Genomic DNA, 13,751 nt, shown 5'->3' on the forward strand with positions numbered 1-13,751 from the left:
AAGGCCTAAGAGTTGACACAGGGGTGCTGTGCAAGTATTTTCTGAATAGTGTGAAGGCTAAGAGCACTGTCTTTAAGACTGCCTTTGAGGGCCAAGGGGTTCCTCTAAAGAGTAAGTGTCTCTTCTTCCTCTGCAGTTAAGTAGGAAGATAGAGGTTATACCGCAGGAAGAACTTTCTTTTGGAGCCATGAGGTTAGAAAATCTATTTCTCTGATTCTGTTCCCTGTCTCTCACAGACAGAGAATATTCCGAAGAGAGTGCTATGTGGCCCAGGTCTTTATTCCTTGTCTTCAGAATCTGGCAGGAAGCAGACAAGGCTGGAGGCCTGATAGGAGCAAAGCCTTCCTGTTCCCATTGATTTCCTGATGGGAGGGTAGACTCACAGTGGCAAAGGGAGTTGGGAGTCCTGGTGACTGCTGCAGTGACCCAGGAATCCTGCCTCTAGCTCAGACTCCATTTCCTCATGCCCAGTTTTTTCTCTGATGGCACCCAACACCTGGCTGATGCTAAGCTTTAGGAGGAAGTCGCGGGGCTCAGGAAGATATAGGGTTAACAGCCAGACAGCTCTGGCTTTACTGTGAAGCTCATCAACTTACTTGAGCCTGTCCCTTTCACCTCTCTGTACATCAGTTTCTCTATTTGAAAAGCAGGGATAATAGAATCTGCCTGCAGAAAGTGTTGGAATCATTCAACATACATGGCTGGTGAGTCATCAACATGTCTGCTCCACAGCTGACTGATGCCTGTCTTGTGGTCGCTGGCTCAGTGTCCTCTCCCTCTCTCTCTCTCTCCTTTGTTTCTACTTCACAGTCCCCATCCCTTCCAAAGCTGGCAGCCTCTCCGCCATCTCACTGACCAAAGACAGTCTGGTTGGCGGCGTCACCAACCCCAGTGAGGTCTTCTGCTCTGTGCCTGGCCGGCTCTCCTTGCTCAGCTCAACATCCAAGTACAAGGTGACAGTTGGGGAGGTGCAGCGGCGACTCTCACCTCCGGAGTGCCTCAACGCCTCCCTCCTGGGGGGTGTCCTCCGCAGGTAGGAAGGCCAGTCCACAATCCTACACAGCACCCCAACCAAAGTCCTTAGTCTTGCACTTAGTCCCAGCGCTTGGGAGGCAGAAGCAAGTGGATCTCTGTGAGTTCAAAGCCAGCCTGGTCTACATAACAAGTTCCAGGGGCTACAGGGAGACCCTGTCTCAAAAAGACAAAATAAAAACAAAAACCAACCAACCAACCAACCAACAAACAAACAAACCCCCAAACCAACAACAACAAAAAGTCCTTAGTCTCTTCAGAACTTCTCAGGGAATCAGAGAAGGGCAACTTCATCCCAGGTCCCATCATCACCACCTTACTTTCCCTGATAGAGCAGTGCCCGGGGATGCAGTAGTGTACATCTATGGGGTGGGCTCCCGAGCGGCTCCCATGGGTTGTTGGGCCTAAGATAGAAGAGGGGCACAGAAAGAAGTGTGGACACAGAGAAGGAAAGAACATTCAGGTATACTTGGCAGGGCAGTCAGGGCTGGTTTGGGAACAGAGGATCATCCCTCACCCCTTCCTCATGGCAGCACAGACTTCACTGTTTGGGGTAGACAGCATGATGGGGCATGGCTTCTCGCTCTGCATGTCCTTATGCTTGGGAAGGAGATCTGCTTCAGGGCTGAGTTTCGATGATCTGAAGATTGCATGTGATATGTGCTAGGGGATGGCCAGGAGTGTTTCCACGAGTGTGAGGTCCTGCATTAGTGGGTATATGGCACAGAGTATATCCTTTGCATGTGTGTCTACAATTGCATGTGCATCTGCAGCAATTTGTTTACATGTATGTACTTCTCTGTGAGGGAAGCATTTGTGCATTTCTAGGGGATATCTTCTTATTCCTGGTCTTGGACCTGTGTTGAGTCCCTGAGTGTCTGTACACATCTCTGGGATCCTGACTTGGTGTATACACATGTCTCTATGTGTCCCTTGGTGTCTCTAATGTCTCCCTCTTCTTGGAGACACTCAGGGTGGGCTCCTCTGTGTACACATGGGTCTGTATTAAGTGGCTCTGTTTCTATTTGTCCCCTTGTGTCTCTCTGTCCACGTCCCTGCATGTCTTTGTATGCAGTTTTATGTATCTCCAGCAAATGTGCTAAGATGAGAAAGAAGGACCCTAAGATGCTGCCCCTCCTGTTGAGAGAACTGGGGAGGAGTGAGAAGCTTCTGAACCGGGGTGTCGCCCTAATCTTAACTGCATAACAGTGAGGTTGGAAATAGGTTGATATTTACTAAAAGAGACCCCAAGGATTCTCCAAGGCCAGACTGGGTTGGTACAGGCAATAAGTCACTTGGCCTACAGGCTTCCATCCAGTCTTCATAGCTGTGTGTCTGTCTCTATGACTGTTAAGGGCCAAGTCCAAGAATGGGGGCCGGTGTTTGCGGGAACGGCTAGAGAAGATTGGGCTTAACCTGCCAGCTGGCCGTCGGAAGGCAGCCAACGTGACTCTGCTGACCTCACTGGTAGAAGGTGGGCATGCACATGAATGTGAGGGGGTGAGAGTTTCTAATACAGGAGGATATTGTTTAGTCAAGTGTGTGAGCACTGCAGTATCTGTGCATGTACTTGATGAGTTATGTATGAGGAAATGTGTGTATGTGATATGTGTGGACAGTTGGCTCATTTGAGGATTTAACCACCTGTGGTTCAAAAATACTTGAAAAAGTTGCATCTGTACTGAACACATAGACTTTTTTGGTCATCATTACCTCAATAATGCATGCAACTATTTACATAGCATTTATATTATATTAGATATTATAAATCATCTAGACAAAATTTGAGGTATACTAGAAAGTACACATAGGTTACATGCAAATACAGTGTCATTTATATTTGAGATTTTGGTACCCACAGATTTTGATATTTATGGGGAATCCTGAAACTAATCTTCTAAAGGTACAGAGGAACAAATGTATGGTTTTATTCATTGTCTGCATCATATGTGTACATATGCAGTAGAACTACTTGGGGTGTGTGTGTGTGTGTGCATGTGTGCATGCATGTAGGGAGGGCTGGCCAATGTTGGGATGCAATAAATAGGCGAGGGGATGCAGCCTCCTTTTCTGGAGGTTGGTGACTCTGGACTCTGGCTCTGGGATACACATTGGGCCCAGATCCCATCTTTGCAGAAACAGAGTACACCTGGCAGTAATAACGTCTCTTTCCCCAGGAGAAGCTGTCCACCTGGCCCGGGACTTTGGCTATGTCTGTGAGACCGAGTTCCCAGCCAAGGCAGCTGCTGAGTACCTCTGTCGACAGCATGCTGACCCTGGGGAACTGCATAGCCGCAAGAGCATGCTGCTGGCTGCCAAGTGAGTGAGGGCACCATGCATGGGAAACATGAATGTGATGCAAAGAGACAGACATCAGACCCGAGTGCCTCAGACACCACTCATGAGCACATACATGTTCATGTGCCACAGACGGGTCCAACTAGATGCTTAAGTTCACATGCACACAATCATACATGCCATGCCATGCAGGCACCCACGGATGTGTGTAGGTATATTTGGGCACTACATTTGTCACATTCAGCCCTACGTGAAACACTCCTATAAACCCTCAGGGGCACACATGAACACCACCCATTAATGTATCTATTGTATGCGTAAGTAAAAAACAGTGGCATAGATAGGCACACAGCACATTTGTGGGTGCTACACTCACACTGCTCCATGGCATGATCAGCCCAGGTCCTGGCATGGGTCTGAGCTCCCCTATCAGTTACTCTGCTCCTGTGACCTTTCTCCTCATGCTTTCAGGTCATACCTGACCCCTCTGTAGGTCCCACTGACCCCTCCTTCACTACCATTCACACGCTGCCACTTCAGTGCAGGTATCATGTAACTCCAGAACCTTCACCGGGACTCTTTGTTCCCTGAGATAACCTACAAATGCCCACAAATGTTCAATGGCTTCCATTGCTACTGTATTGATTTTCAAACCAGGTTCTGTAGGGATGCTTCAGGGCCTGTTTAACAAACTGATATTCAACTAAAGTATACTTAGTCCATTTGGGTGGTTATAATAAAATACTCTTTCTCATAGTTCTGGAGGCTTGTTAAGTCCAAGACCAAGACAGCTTCCATGTCTGGTGAGGGTCTGCCTTCTTTGACACAGACAATACTTTGATGCTGTGTTACCCACATGGAATAAGGAGTAAGGAGTCTCTCTGACTTCTTTTATAAAGGAACTAATCTCTTCTATAAGGGTTATACCCCCATGACCTATTTACCTCTCAAAAGCTCCACCTTCATACCTCAGAAAAGAGGATTTCAGGACATTAACTTTGGAAGGATACAAACATTCATTCTCAGTGTGGGGGGCTAGGAGAAAAGGGGTGGAAGAGATGGAGAAATCTGAGAACCATCAATCTGTAGACTAAAGTCTAAACTCCTCTGAGGATCCCATAGTTTAGCCCCACTCAAACTCACAATGCAGCTGGCCTTTGTGCACTTGTCTTTCTCCTGCCTCAAACCCCACTCAATCTCCCTACCTGATGTGGTCCTTCAAATCACAACTTCACCCTTCCCCTGAGGCTTTCCTCCTTTAGGCAGCAAAAGAACCAGACTCCTGGGACTACTCAATGCAAAGTCCTAGGAGGCTACTCTTTTTTTTTTTTTTTTTTTTTTTAATACTTCATAAGGCCAGGCGTGGTGGCACACACCTTTAATCCCAGCATTCAGGAGGCAGAGGCAAGTGGATCTCTATGAGTTCAAGACCAGCCTGTTCTACATAGTGAGTTCCAGGCCAGCTGGGGCTACAGGGAGACCCTGTCTCAAAAAGACCAAAAAAACCCACTTTTATTATTTTTATTTTTTTATGTGTATGAATGTATTGCCTGATTGTAAGTGCACCCGTGTCGTGCAATGCCTGTGGAGGTCAGAATAGGACTCTCCTAGAGCTGGTTAGAGATGGTTGTTAGCTGTCATGTGGGTACTGGGAATCTAACCCAGGTCCTCTGCAAGAACAGCCAGTACTCTTAACTACTGAGCCATCTCTCCAGCCCTAGGAAGCTGCTCTTACTGTGGCTAGAGAAGCCTGTTCAAGTAGATCCCACCTCATTCATGAATATGAATCAGACCTCACATCAAGTGCTTTTGGGACCTGGGCATGCCTAAAGATGCTGGTTGGGTACCATGGTGACATACAAAGGTGAGTGATGATAGATCCTCTTACCTGCATCACATATAGGATTCACAAAGGAATGGATAACAGCCATAGACTGGAGTTGGATTTAAGCATCAGTTCAGTCACTTTGGCAGGCCACTTAACCTGTCTAAAACAAGTTTCCTCAACCCTATGGTGGGGATAATAACTAGAGATTTGTTGAGAGGCTTATGTAAGAAAATGTATACAGTATTCTGGATACAGCTTTTAGGTCTCAATATTTGCTGCTATTTCAATTTGGCAAGGCAGATTCTGGGTTATTCTAATAATTTCACAGAGAAGGTTCTGAGAAGCACTGGATATTTGGGATGGGAGAAGGGTTCAAGGTAAGTTTCATAGATAAGGTAACAGACAGCTGAGCTGCATTTTGTGGGCATAACATCCACCAGGAGAGCGATTAGATTATTAGCATGTGCTATTTATAGTTGTGACACTGAGCTACTCAGTTAATTTCTGGGAACTTCCGTTTTCTTTTCTGTAAAATGGTATAATCATTACTTGGAGACTGTTGGGAGGGTAAAACAATTGTCTAGATAATGTAAATAATCTAGCAAGTAGGTCCTCCTCTGGGTTTAGAACCTTTTTTTTGTTTGTTTGTTTGTTTTTGAGACAGGGTCTCCCTCTAGCCCCAGCTGACCTGGAATTCACTATATAGACCAGGCTGGCCTTGAACTTAGAGTTCTGCCTGCCTCTGCCTCCCAAGTGCTGGGATTAAAGATGTGCACCACCACATCAGGCCAGAACCTTGTTCTTTAACCTTTGACTCTCCATCTTCTTCCACTAGGCAGATCTGCAAGGAGTTTTCGGACTTGATGGCTCAGGATCGCTCCCCCTTGGGCAATAGCCGCCCAGCACTCATCCTGGAGCCTGGGGTGCAGAGTTGCCTGACACACTTTAGCCTCATCACCCATGGTTTTGGTGGGCCTGCCATCTGTGCTGCCCTCACTGCCTTCCAGAACTACCTGCTGGAGTCACTCAAGGGATTGGACAAGATGTTTCTAAGCAGTTCAGGCAGTGGGCACAGTGAAACTAAGGCTTCAGAGAAGGACGCCAAGCATCGGAAATAACTGCTTCTCTTGTTCCACCACTGATTCCTAAGGGCTGAAATGAGGACTTAGCTCCCTGAAAGGACTATGGGTTTGAGTCAGGCCAGAAAGAGAACATTCATCCAGACGCTCGGAGTGGGATCTGGTTGGAAGGGAAGGAGGCCTTTTCTGTGGCTTGCTGGTAAGGGACCAGGTGTCTCACATGTGGTTTTCTAAACTTTGCCATGATGGACTTAGACAGGAACTTGGTATGGAAGTCTGGCTCATGGGGCAGAGCCTTTCTCAATGAGATGCCTGGGCAGCAGTGAGTACTCCAAGGGGCCAAAGCTTTCTGCATTATACTGATGGCAGGAGGGACCCTACTAACAAATCAGAGGTGCTACTGAGGAGTTGGTAACCCTCACCACAGGCTCTCCTACCCCCAGGAAAGGGTGCTGCCAATAGTCTCAGTGGGCTCTTTGGATCCTTCCCACTCTCAGAGAAGGGTAGGCAGAAGAGGCCCCTGAGGAACCAAGATGATAAAGCACAAATCACAGAACTTGAATTCAGGCTGCATGTCACAGTCCTGTTGCTGTCTGTCCTATTTATTTATGAATATTATAATTAAATTTGAAAGTTTAAAAATGTCCAGCACAATTTATCTTAATGAGTTGGGGATTCATTTAACTGTTTTCTGCTCGTGTACCAGGATGTCTACCTGGGCCATGATGTTTTGTTTTTGTTTTGAGACAAGTTCTCACCTATGTAGCCCTGGCTGTTCTGGACCTCACCATGTAGACCAGAGATCTGTATTTTTGCTCATGAAGGGCTATGAGTAGGCTGAGAAAGAAGAGAGGTATGTTAGACACCTCAAGGTCTCAACTCTGCAGTTGATATACCTCATCTCACACTGCTTTCTCATTCTCACTGGGTATGAAGCCCTTCCCTTCAGCCCAGGCCTGAATTTGTCTCCTAAAATGACATGGTCACTGGGTAAGAGGCCTAAGAGGAAACACATTTAGAGAGGTTGTATGTGTGGGTACAGTGTCCTATGTTTTGTTACATTGGTATGGCTATTTGAGTGTGTGCATTGAGTGAATACTGTAAGTATACTACTTGTGACTTGTTGGGCCTTGGCCACTGAGTCTCTGCAGCTTTACCATGGCTGTATGTGTACATGTCTGTGTCAGCGTGAATACCAATGACTATCTCTTCATGTGCATACAGCAAATACTCAGTCCTCTTGTCTTCTTAAGGATTCATTCTTAAGGAATGTACATCTGTTTGCCTGATGTCTCATAAGTACCTCAAACTTATGCCCCATTTGGAGTACTTGATTCAAACAATGCAAATCTTGAAGACCTCCAAATTGTCCCATTTTGTAAACACCTTCTACCCAGATGCTCCAGCCAGGAACTGGGGAGTCATATTTGAATCCATCTCCACTGCCACTATCTCCTCAGGCCTGCCATGGGAACTTTCTAATTAGTGTTTCACTGGTCACTTCCATCCTAAGGCCATGCTGTGCAATGACCTGGGCTTTACTGGCTTCTCCAAACTCACCATAAACTGTTCTCTTCATTGCCCACTTTACCCCAGCCACAATGATTTCCTTTCTATTCCTCAAACTTTATGTCTTGGCCATTGCTCACTGCTCCCTTTGCCCAGAATGTTCTTGCCCCAGTGTATCTGCAGGTGTACTGTTAGGCAAAGACATTGGGGTTCTCTGCAGCAGAGTCCAAAGATGTGCCTTATTTTCTCAAGAAGTTTTGAGACAAGACCTCGTGTAGCTCAAGCTGACTTCAAACTATGAATCTGAGGACGACTTTGAATTCCTGATCCCCTTGACTCTATCTCTTGAGCACTGGGATTACAAAAGTGTGTCACCATGCCTGGTTTATGCAGTGCTAGGGATCAATCCCAGGGTTTCATGCATGTTCACACACACTCTACCAACTGAGCCCCTGCACTCTCGAGAAGTTTTAAACCATAATCCATACATATGAAAGGATGTGGGGGAGGCTGATATACATGTTTCTTTAACCAAAGCCTTGGGCCTGGCAAGAGATATTTGACTATCATAGATGATGTGAAGTTGAGAGGATTAAATGAGGTAAATACAGGCTGTATTTAGACAATGCCTAGCATATAGCAATAAATCAGTAAAAAGTTGATAAACAAGAAAACAATTTTTCAAGAACTTTTCAGTACTGGATAACCTTTCCTTCCTAAGGACCTGGTAATCTTCACCAAATCCTGTTTTAGAAATAAGAAAATTATAGCTGAGTAACTTGCCTAATGCCTCTGATGTCCCAAATTTCAGGTTTCCTACATCTGTTTGATTCAATTCTCATTTCCATCCCATCCCATAGGCCTCCACAGAGGCTAACAGGCCTGACCCCAGCAAGGGGGAGCAGGTCCTCCCAGCCCCTTGTGCCCTAAGGCTCTGCTGTGCCAGCATATGGTTAGGATCATTAACACTGCAGAGGAAGCAGTGCAGTATAGACTGTGCAAGTGTTCTAAGAAGCTTCTAATGAGGCCTGGGCATCTGATTCTTCCTCCTCCACCTCCAACGTAACTAAATAGCGTTTAAGCTTCTGACTTGTTGGGGTTAGCCTTGAGGGAAAAGATGACTAAAGAAAAAGTTCACACAAAGGTTTACACTGCTTCCTCTTTTGCAAAGCAAGCTCAGAATTAAAGGGAGAATATTTAGACTAGGTAAGTGCCAGGATTCTCCAATTGTGCAAGTTTGAGTTTAACACTTAAAGGCCTTCTTGCTTTCTTGGAAAGATCATAGTGTGAAGGAGAAATGAGAGACAGAGGCTGTGCATGAGGGTGCAACACCTTTAGCCCTAGCACTCAGGAGGCAGAGTTCTCTGAGTTCTAGTCCAGCCTGGTCCACATAGTGAGTTCCAGCCCAGCCAGGGCTATATAGTGAGACCCTGTCTCAAAAAAGGAAAAAAGACAGCCAGCTTTTGAAAAGTCTTCCTTTCTTTCAAGCTTCATGAAAAGGTGAGAGTGAGGAGCAGGCCTCCTTCTGCTGCTGCACCATCGAAGGGCCATGGTGAGGACACAGTGACAGCACGACACCTTTGCTGGCAACACCAGAGCTGTTCAGGCCCCCTCTGCACACTCTTCCACCTCTGATCTTCTCAGCAGCCTTCTCATCTCTCCATCAGTCTAGTTGAACTTTCCTACTCTGAGGCAAAATAAATGTTTTCTCCAACCTGATCCTCTCCCACCCCAAGCCTTTGAAGGAATAAATTTTTTTTCTGTGCATTAATTACCTATAAGCAGATGGAAACCAATCAGAAAGCCATTCGAAGCAATGTTTGGCCAGCAGTGTTAAAGAATCATTTCATTCCCAGGTCTCCCCCCACCCCCCAATCTAAAGAAACTGATTTAAGACACAACTGGCATTTTCAGACATAAACCCAGAACAAGAAAGCTTTGAGGGCGTCGCATCCTAACTCAACACGCACATGCATACATATGAAGTGTTACATAAAGCAGTGCTTACCTTTCCAACAACAGGCATTTGTATAAAGGTCCAACAAAAATGTAAGAAAATGTAAACTTAGTTGGATCCTGGGCTTTATGAGGTGCAGAAGAGGGAAAGGAAGTCGGTGAGCTAGAATGGGTGAGGGTTATGACATGCCTAGCCTGTCCAGGCCGGGGGGGAAAAAAAAAAAAAAAAAAAAAAAAGGGCTTTACTCTGAGAGCAACAGAAGACCTCCACAAAGCTCTGAGAAGAAATGCTCAAGGTGACTATGGGAAGATCTGGTGTAAAAAATGATACCAGCTGGGCGCAGTGGTACACATCTCTAATCCCAACACTCAGAAGGTAAGAGCAGGCAGATTTCTGTGAGTCCCAGACCAGACCTGGTTGGTCTACATAGCAAGTTCCAGGCCAGTCAGGGCTACATAGTGAGACTGTCTCAAACAAAACAAAACAAAAAACCCACAACAAAAAAGAAGACTACAGATGCCAGGTGTGGTGATGTAGGGCTATCATGCACCTGTCAACAAGAATAAAGTAGATTTTCTATGTTCTAACATAAAAGAATCTTTAATATACTGCAATACATAAAACATCTAAAAATATTTGAAGCTTTTTTTTACATTTAGTGTGTAGGCATGCATATGCCATAGCACACATGTGGAGGTCAGGGAAAAACTTTCCGTAGTTCTCTCCTTCTACCATGTGGTTGGTCTCAGGGATCAAATTCAGGTCATCAGTCTTGGCATCAAGTGCCTTCACCCAATGAGCCATCTCGCTTGTCTCTCAAAAAAAATTTTTTTTTTGGTCTTTTTGAGACAGGGTCTCCTTGTAGCCCCAGCTGTCCTGGAACTATGTAGACCAGGCTGGCCTTGAACTCACAGAGATCCACTTGCCTCTGCCTCCCAAGTGCTGGGATTAAAGGCATGAGCCACCACACCTGGCTCAATATATGTTTTTAAGTGCTATAGTCTCAGCACTTGGGAGGCTGAGGAGAAGGAACATGAGTTCAGTGCCAGCCTTGGATAGATAAGACGATAGATATAGAGAGATATACAGACATAGTGAGTTCCAGGGCAGCCTTAGCTGCCATAGTGAAACCTCTCCACAAAACAGGATTGTACATGGTGGTGCATGTCTTTAATCCCAGCACTCCAGAGGCAGAGGCAGGCAGATCTTTAAGAATTCAAGACCAGCCTGGTTTACATAGAGTTCTGCGGGGCTAATAAGTGTTATGTAGTGAGACCCTGCCTCAAAAAACCAAACCAAGACAAAACGAAAATCAAACCATGGACTGGCGAGATGGCTCTGTGGGTGGAGGCACTTGCTACCCAATGATGCAAGTCTGATAAACTGAGTTTGACCCCTAGAACCCACATCAAGGTAGAAGAACTAATTTCAAAAAGTTGTCTGACTACCACATGTAGACCTACATATATACAAACACATAATAATTAAAAAAACCTTTTTAAATAAAAAAGCTAAGGACTGGAGAGATGGCTCAGTGGTTAAAAGCACTGGCTGCTCTTGCAGAGGATAGGGATTCGGTTCCCAGCACCCACATGGCAGTTAACAACGGTCTGTAACCCCAATTCTAGGGCATCCAACACCCTCTTCTGGTCTCTGTGGGCACTGCACACATAGGTGCACTTATATACATGCAAACAAAACACTCATACACATAAATAAAAGCCCAACCTCACCCCCCAAACACAAAAGACCTTCAAAACAAAAATGAAAACCAAGGTATGAAGAGCCTTCTTGTTTGTGTGTGTGGTGCTAGAGGTCAAACCCAGAACCTGACATGTCAAGCAACACTCTACCACTGAACTACACCTCAAGTCCTGTGTATATTCATATTTTATACAGGGGCAGACTATCTCTTAAAAATCAGGTATGCTGGGCGTAGTGGCACACACCATTAATCCCAGGTGTGGGAGACAGAGGCAGGAGGATCTTTGTGGGTTTGAGGACAGATTGGTCTACATAGTGAGTTACAGGTCAGCTAGGGCTACACAGTCAGGGGGTGGGGGTGAAGAAGTGAGAGGGATGGGAATATGGCCAGTAAGAAATAGTGGCACAAGCCTGTAATCCTAGTTCTTGAGGAGGCTGAGGCAGGACAATCACAGGGTCAAGGCCTGGCTAAGCTACATAGCTAGTTCAAGACCAGCTTGGGCAGATTAGCAAGACTCTGCCACAAAATACAAGGTGAAAAAGAGAACTGAGGTTCTAGCTCAGTGGCACAGCACTAGCATGTGCAAGGCCCTGGGTTCCATCCCTAGTTATGTGCCCAACAACCACCCCCACCCCCAGGCCTCAACCACCACACAAAGTATAAAGATTGGGCACAGTGGAGCAAACCGATACCCAACATTTGGAAGGTAGAGGCAAAAGGATAAGGAATTGAAAGCCTGCCTTGGCTATAGAGTTCAAGGCCAGCGTGGGCTGCATAAGACCCTGTTTTAAATAAGCAAAACAACAGGTAAGAAATTAGTAGCTCAAGTGTCCTCTGAGGAAATGATCAGATTATAATAATGGACAGAACATTTTCTTACTATGTGATTTTGCAGTTTGCATATTTTACTAAGTGTATTAGTTAATTAACTGAAAATTTTAATGGCTGGGGAAATAGTTCAGTTGGTAAATTGCTTGTATCATGAGTATGAGGACTTGAGTTTGATGCCCCAAATCCATGTTTTTAAAAAAGCTGGGCATGCCCATACATACTTGTAATTCCAGTGCTGGGGAGGAGGGACAGGTGGAATCCTGGGACTTCCTAGCCAGTCAATTTAGCCTAACTCTTGTGCTCTAGGTCCATGAGAGACCCTATCTCAAAGGAGGTGGACTGTGTTCCTGAAGACGATAGCCAAGGTTGTCCTCTGGGCTACACATGCACACATGTATTAATAATAATAATATAAGCTTAAGGGAAAAAAAGAACCACTGCTTTAAAGGGAACGAGACATTAGCAAGCAAGAAATTAAAAAATAGCCCCCGGGGAGGCAGAGGCAGAGGCAGGTGGATCTCTGTGAGACTGAGGCCAGCCTGGTCCACATAGTGACTTCCAGGGGCTGGCACTAGGAAAGGCCTGTCAAAAAAAAAAAAAAAAAAAACAAAAAAAAAACACCAAAACAACAACAACAACAACAACAAACAAACAAAAAAAAACAGAAAGAAGAAATTCAAAGATCTAGATAGGAAAAGCTGGGTGGTGAGACAGAGACAGAACGTGAAGCTGTCAGTTGGTAAGGGCACTGAGATCATTAACAAAGAGAAGGAGAGAGGAGGCACCATCTTGGCAAAATGATAACCCTCCCTCCAGTTCCTTTCTAAAGTGATGCTAGGTAAACCAAGACCCAAACCGTAAAGTTCAATGTATCTATATTCATCTTTATTTCAAATTAACCATCTATCAAGAGTGCACGCCAAAAGAGTAGAAAAAAATTAAAGAAGCTCATCAAAAAAAGTTTTCTGGCAAGTGGGAGGAAAGGATGTGACGTTAGGGGCCCCGCTTAGAGAAGCTAATGTTATCCAGGTCATGGATGCCATTTTTGTCAATGATCCGAACACTGAAGGTGGGCAGGTTCAAGATGAAGCGCTTCTGGAGCTGCAGAGACACGAAGGAAATCAGTCAATAACCATTTATTGAATATAAGTGGCAGGTTCTGTTTTCGGCTTTTAGGGTAAAAACCTCTGCTTCTGTGGAACTAATATTCTATTGGGGGCAGTTGGTACTAAGTCACTGAGGAACATCTTAAGAAAAGACAAGTTCAAGAAAAGGTGATAATAAGGAAACAATGTGTTTTGTTTTTATTTTTTATTTATTTATTTATTTTTAAAAAAGAACCAAGTAGCTGGAGCTGGAGGCTGTAGAAGGTAGTGAGCATGTCATGGGAAATGTAACTGGGAGTCTGCTTCTGGTCAGTCAGCTGATGAGCGACAAAGCAATGTTCTTATTATCCCCATAGTCTGCTACCAATCAGTCTGGTAAGTATAGATTTCCTTCTTGCAAAGTCTC

The 13,751-nt window shown here is 45.2% G+C and overlaps 2 protein-coding genes across 2 annotated transcripts in view; one reads left to right on the plus strand and one right to left on the minus strand.

The window, feature by feature from the left end:
* Window positions 1-6,799, plus strand: part of Tfap2e (transcription factor AP-2 epsilon) — an 18,650-nt gene extending 11,851 nt beyond the window's left edge. Inside the window, exons 4-7 of the mRNA XM_008832114.2 lie at window positions 811-1,033; window positions 2,388-2,506; window positions 3,210-3,351; window positions 5,994-6,799. Of these exons, the coding sequence (XP_008830336.1) occupies window positions 811-1,033; window positions 2,388-2,506; window positions 3,210-3,351; window positions 5,994-6,276 (767 nt within the window). The 3' untranslated portion in view covers window positions 6,277-6,799. The remainder of the gene's footprint in view (window positions 1-810; window positions 1,034-2,387; window positions 2,507-3,209; window positions 3,352-5,993) is intronic.
* Window positions 6,800-13,097: 6,298 nt separating this feature from the next.
* Psmb2 (proteasome subunit beta 2) overlaps window positions 13,098-13,751 on the minus strand; it is a 36,383-nt gene continuing 35,729 nt past the window's right edge. The window contains exon 6 of the mRNA XM_008832115.3: window positions 13,098-13,340. Coding sequence (XP_008830337.1) covers window positions 13,233-13,340 — 108 coding nt within the window. The 3' untranslated portion in view covers window positions 13,098-13,232. The remainder of the gene's footprint in view (window positions 13,341-13,751) is intronic.

This window comes from Nannospalax galili, unplaced genomic scaffold (genome assembly GCF_000622305.1).
Source record: "Nannospalax galili isolate Female #2095 unplaced genomic scaffold, S.galili_v1.0 scaffold1055, whole genome shotgun sequence".
In the NCBI taxonomy this organism is placed as follows: domain Eukaryota; kingdom Metazoa; phylum Chordata; class Mammalia; order Rodentia; family Spalacidae; genus Nannospalax; species Nannospalax galili.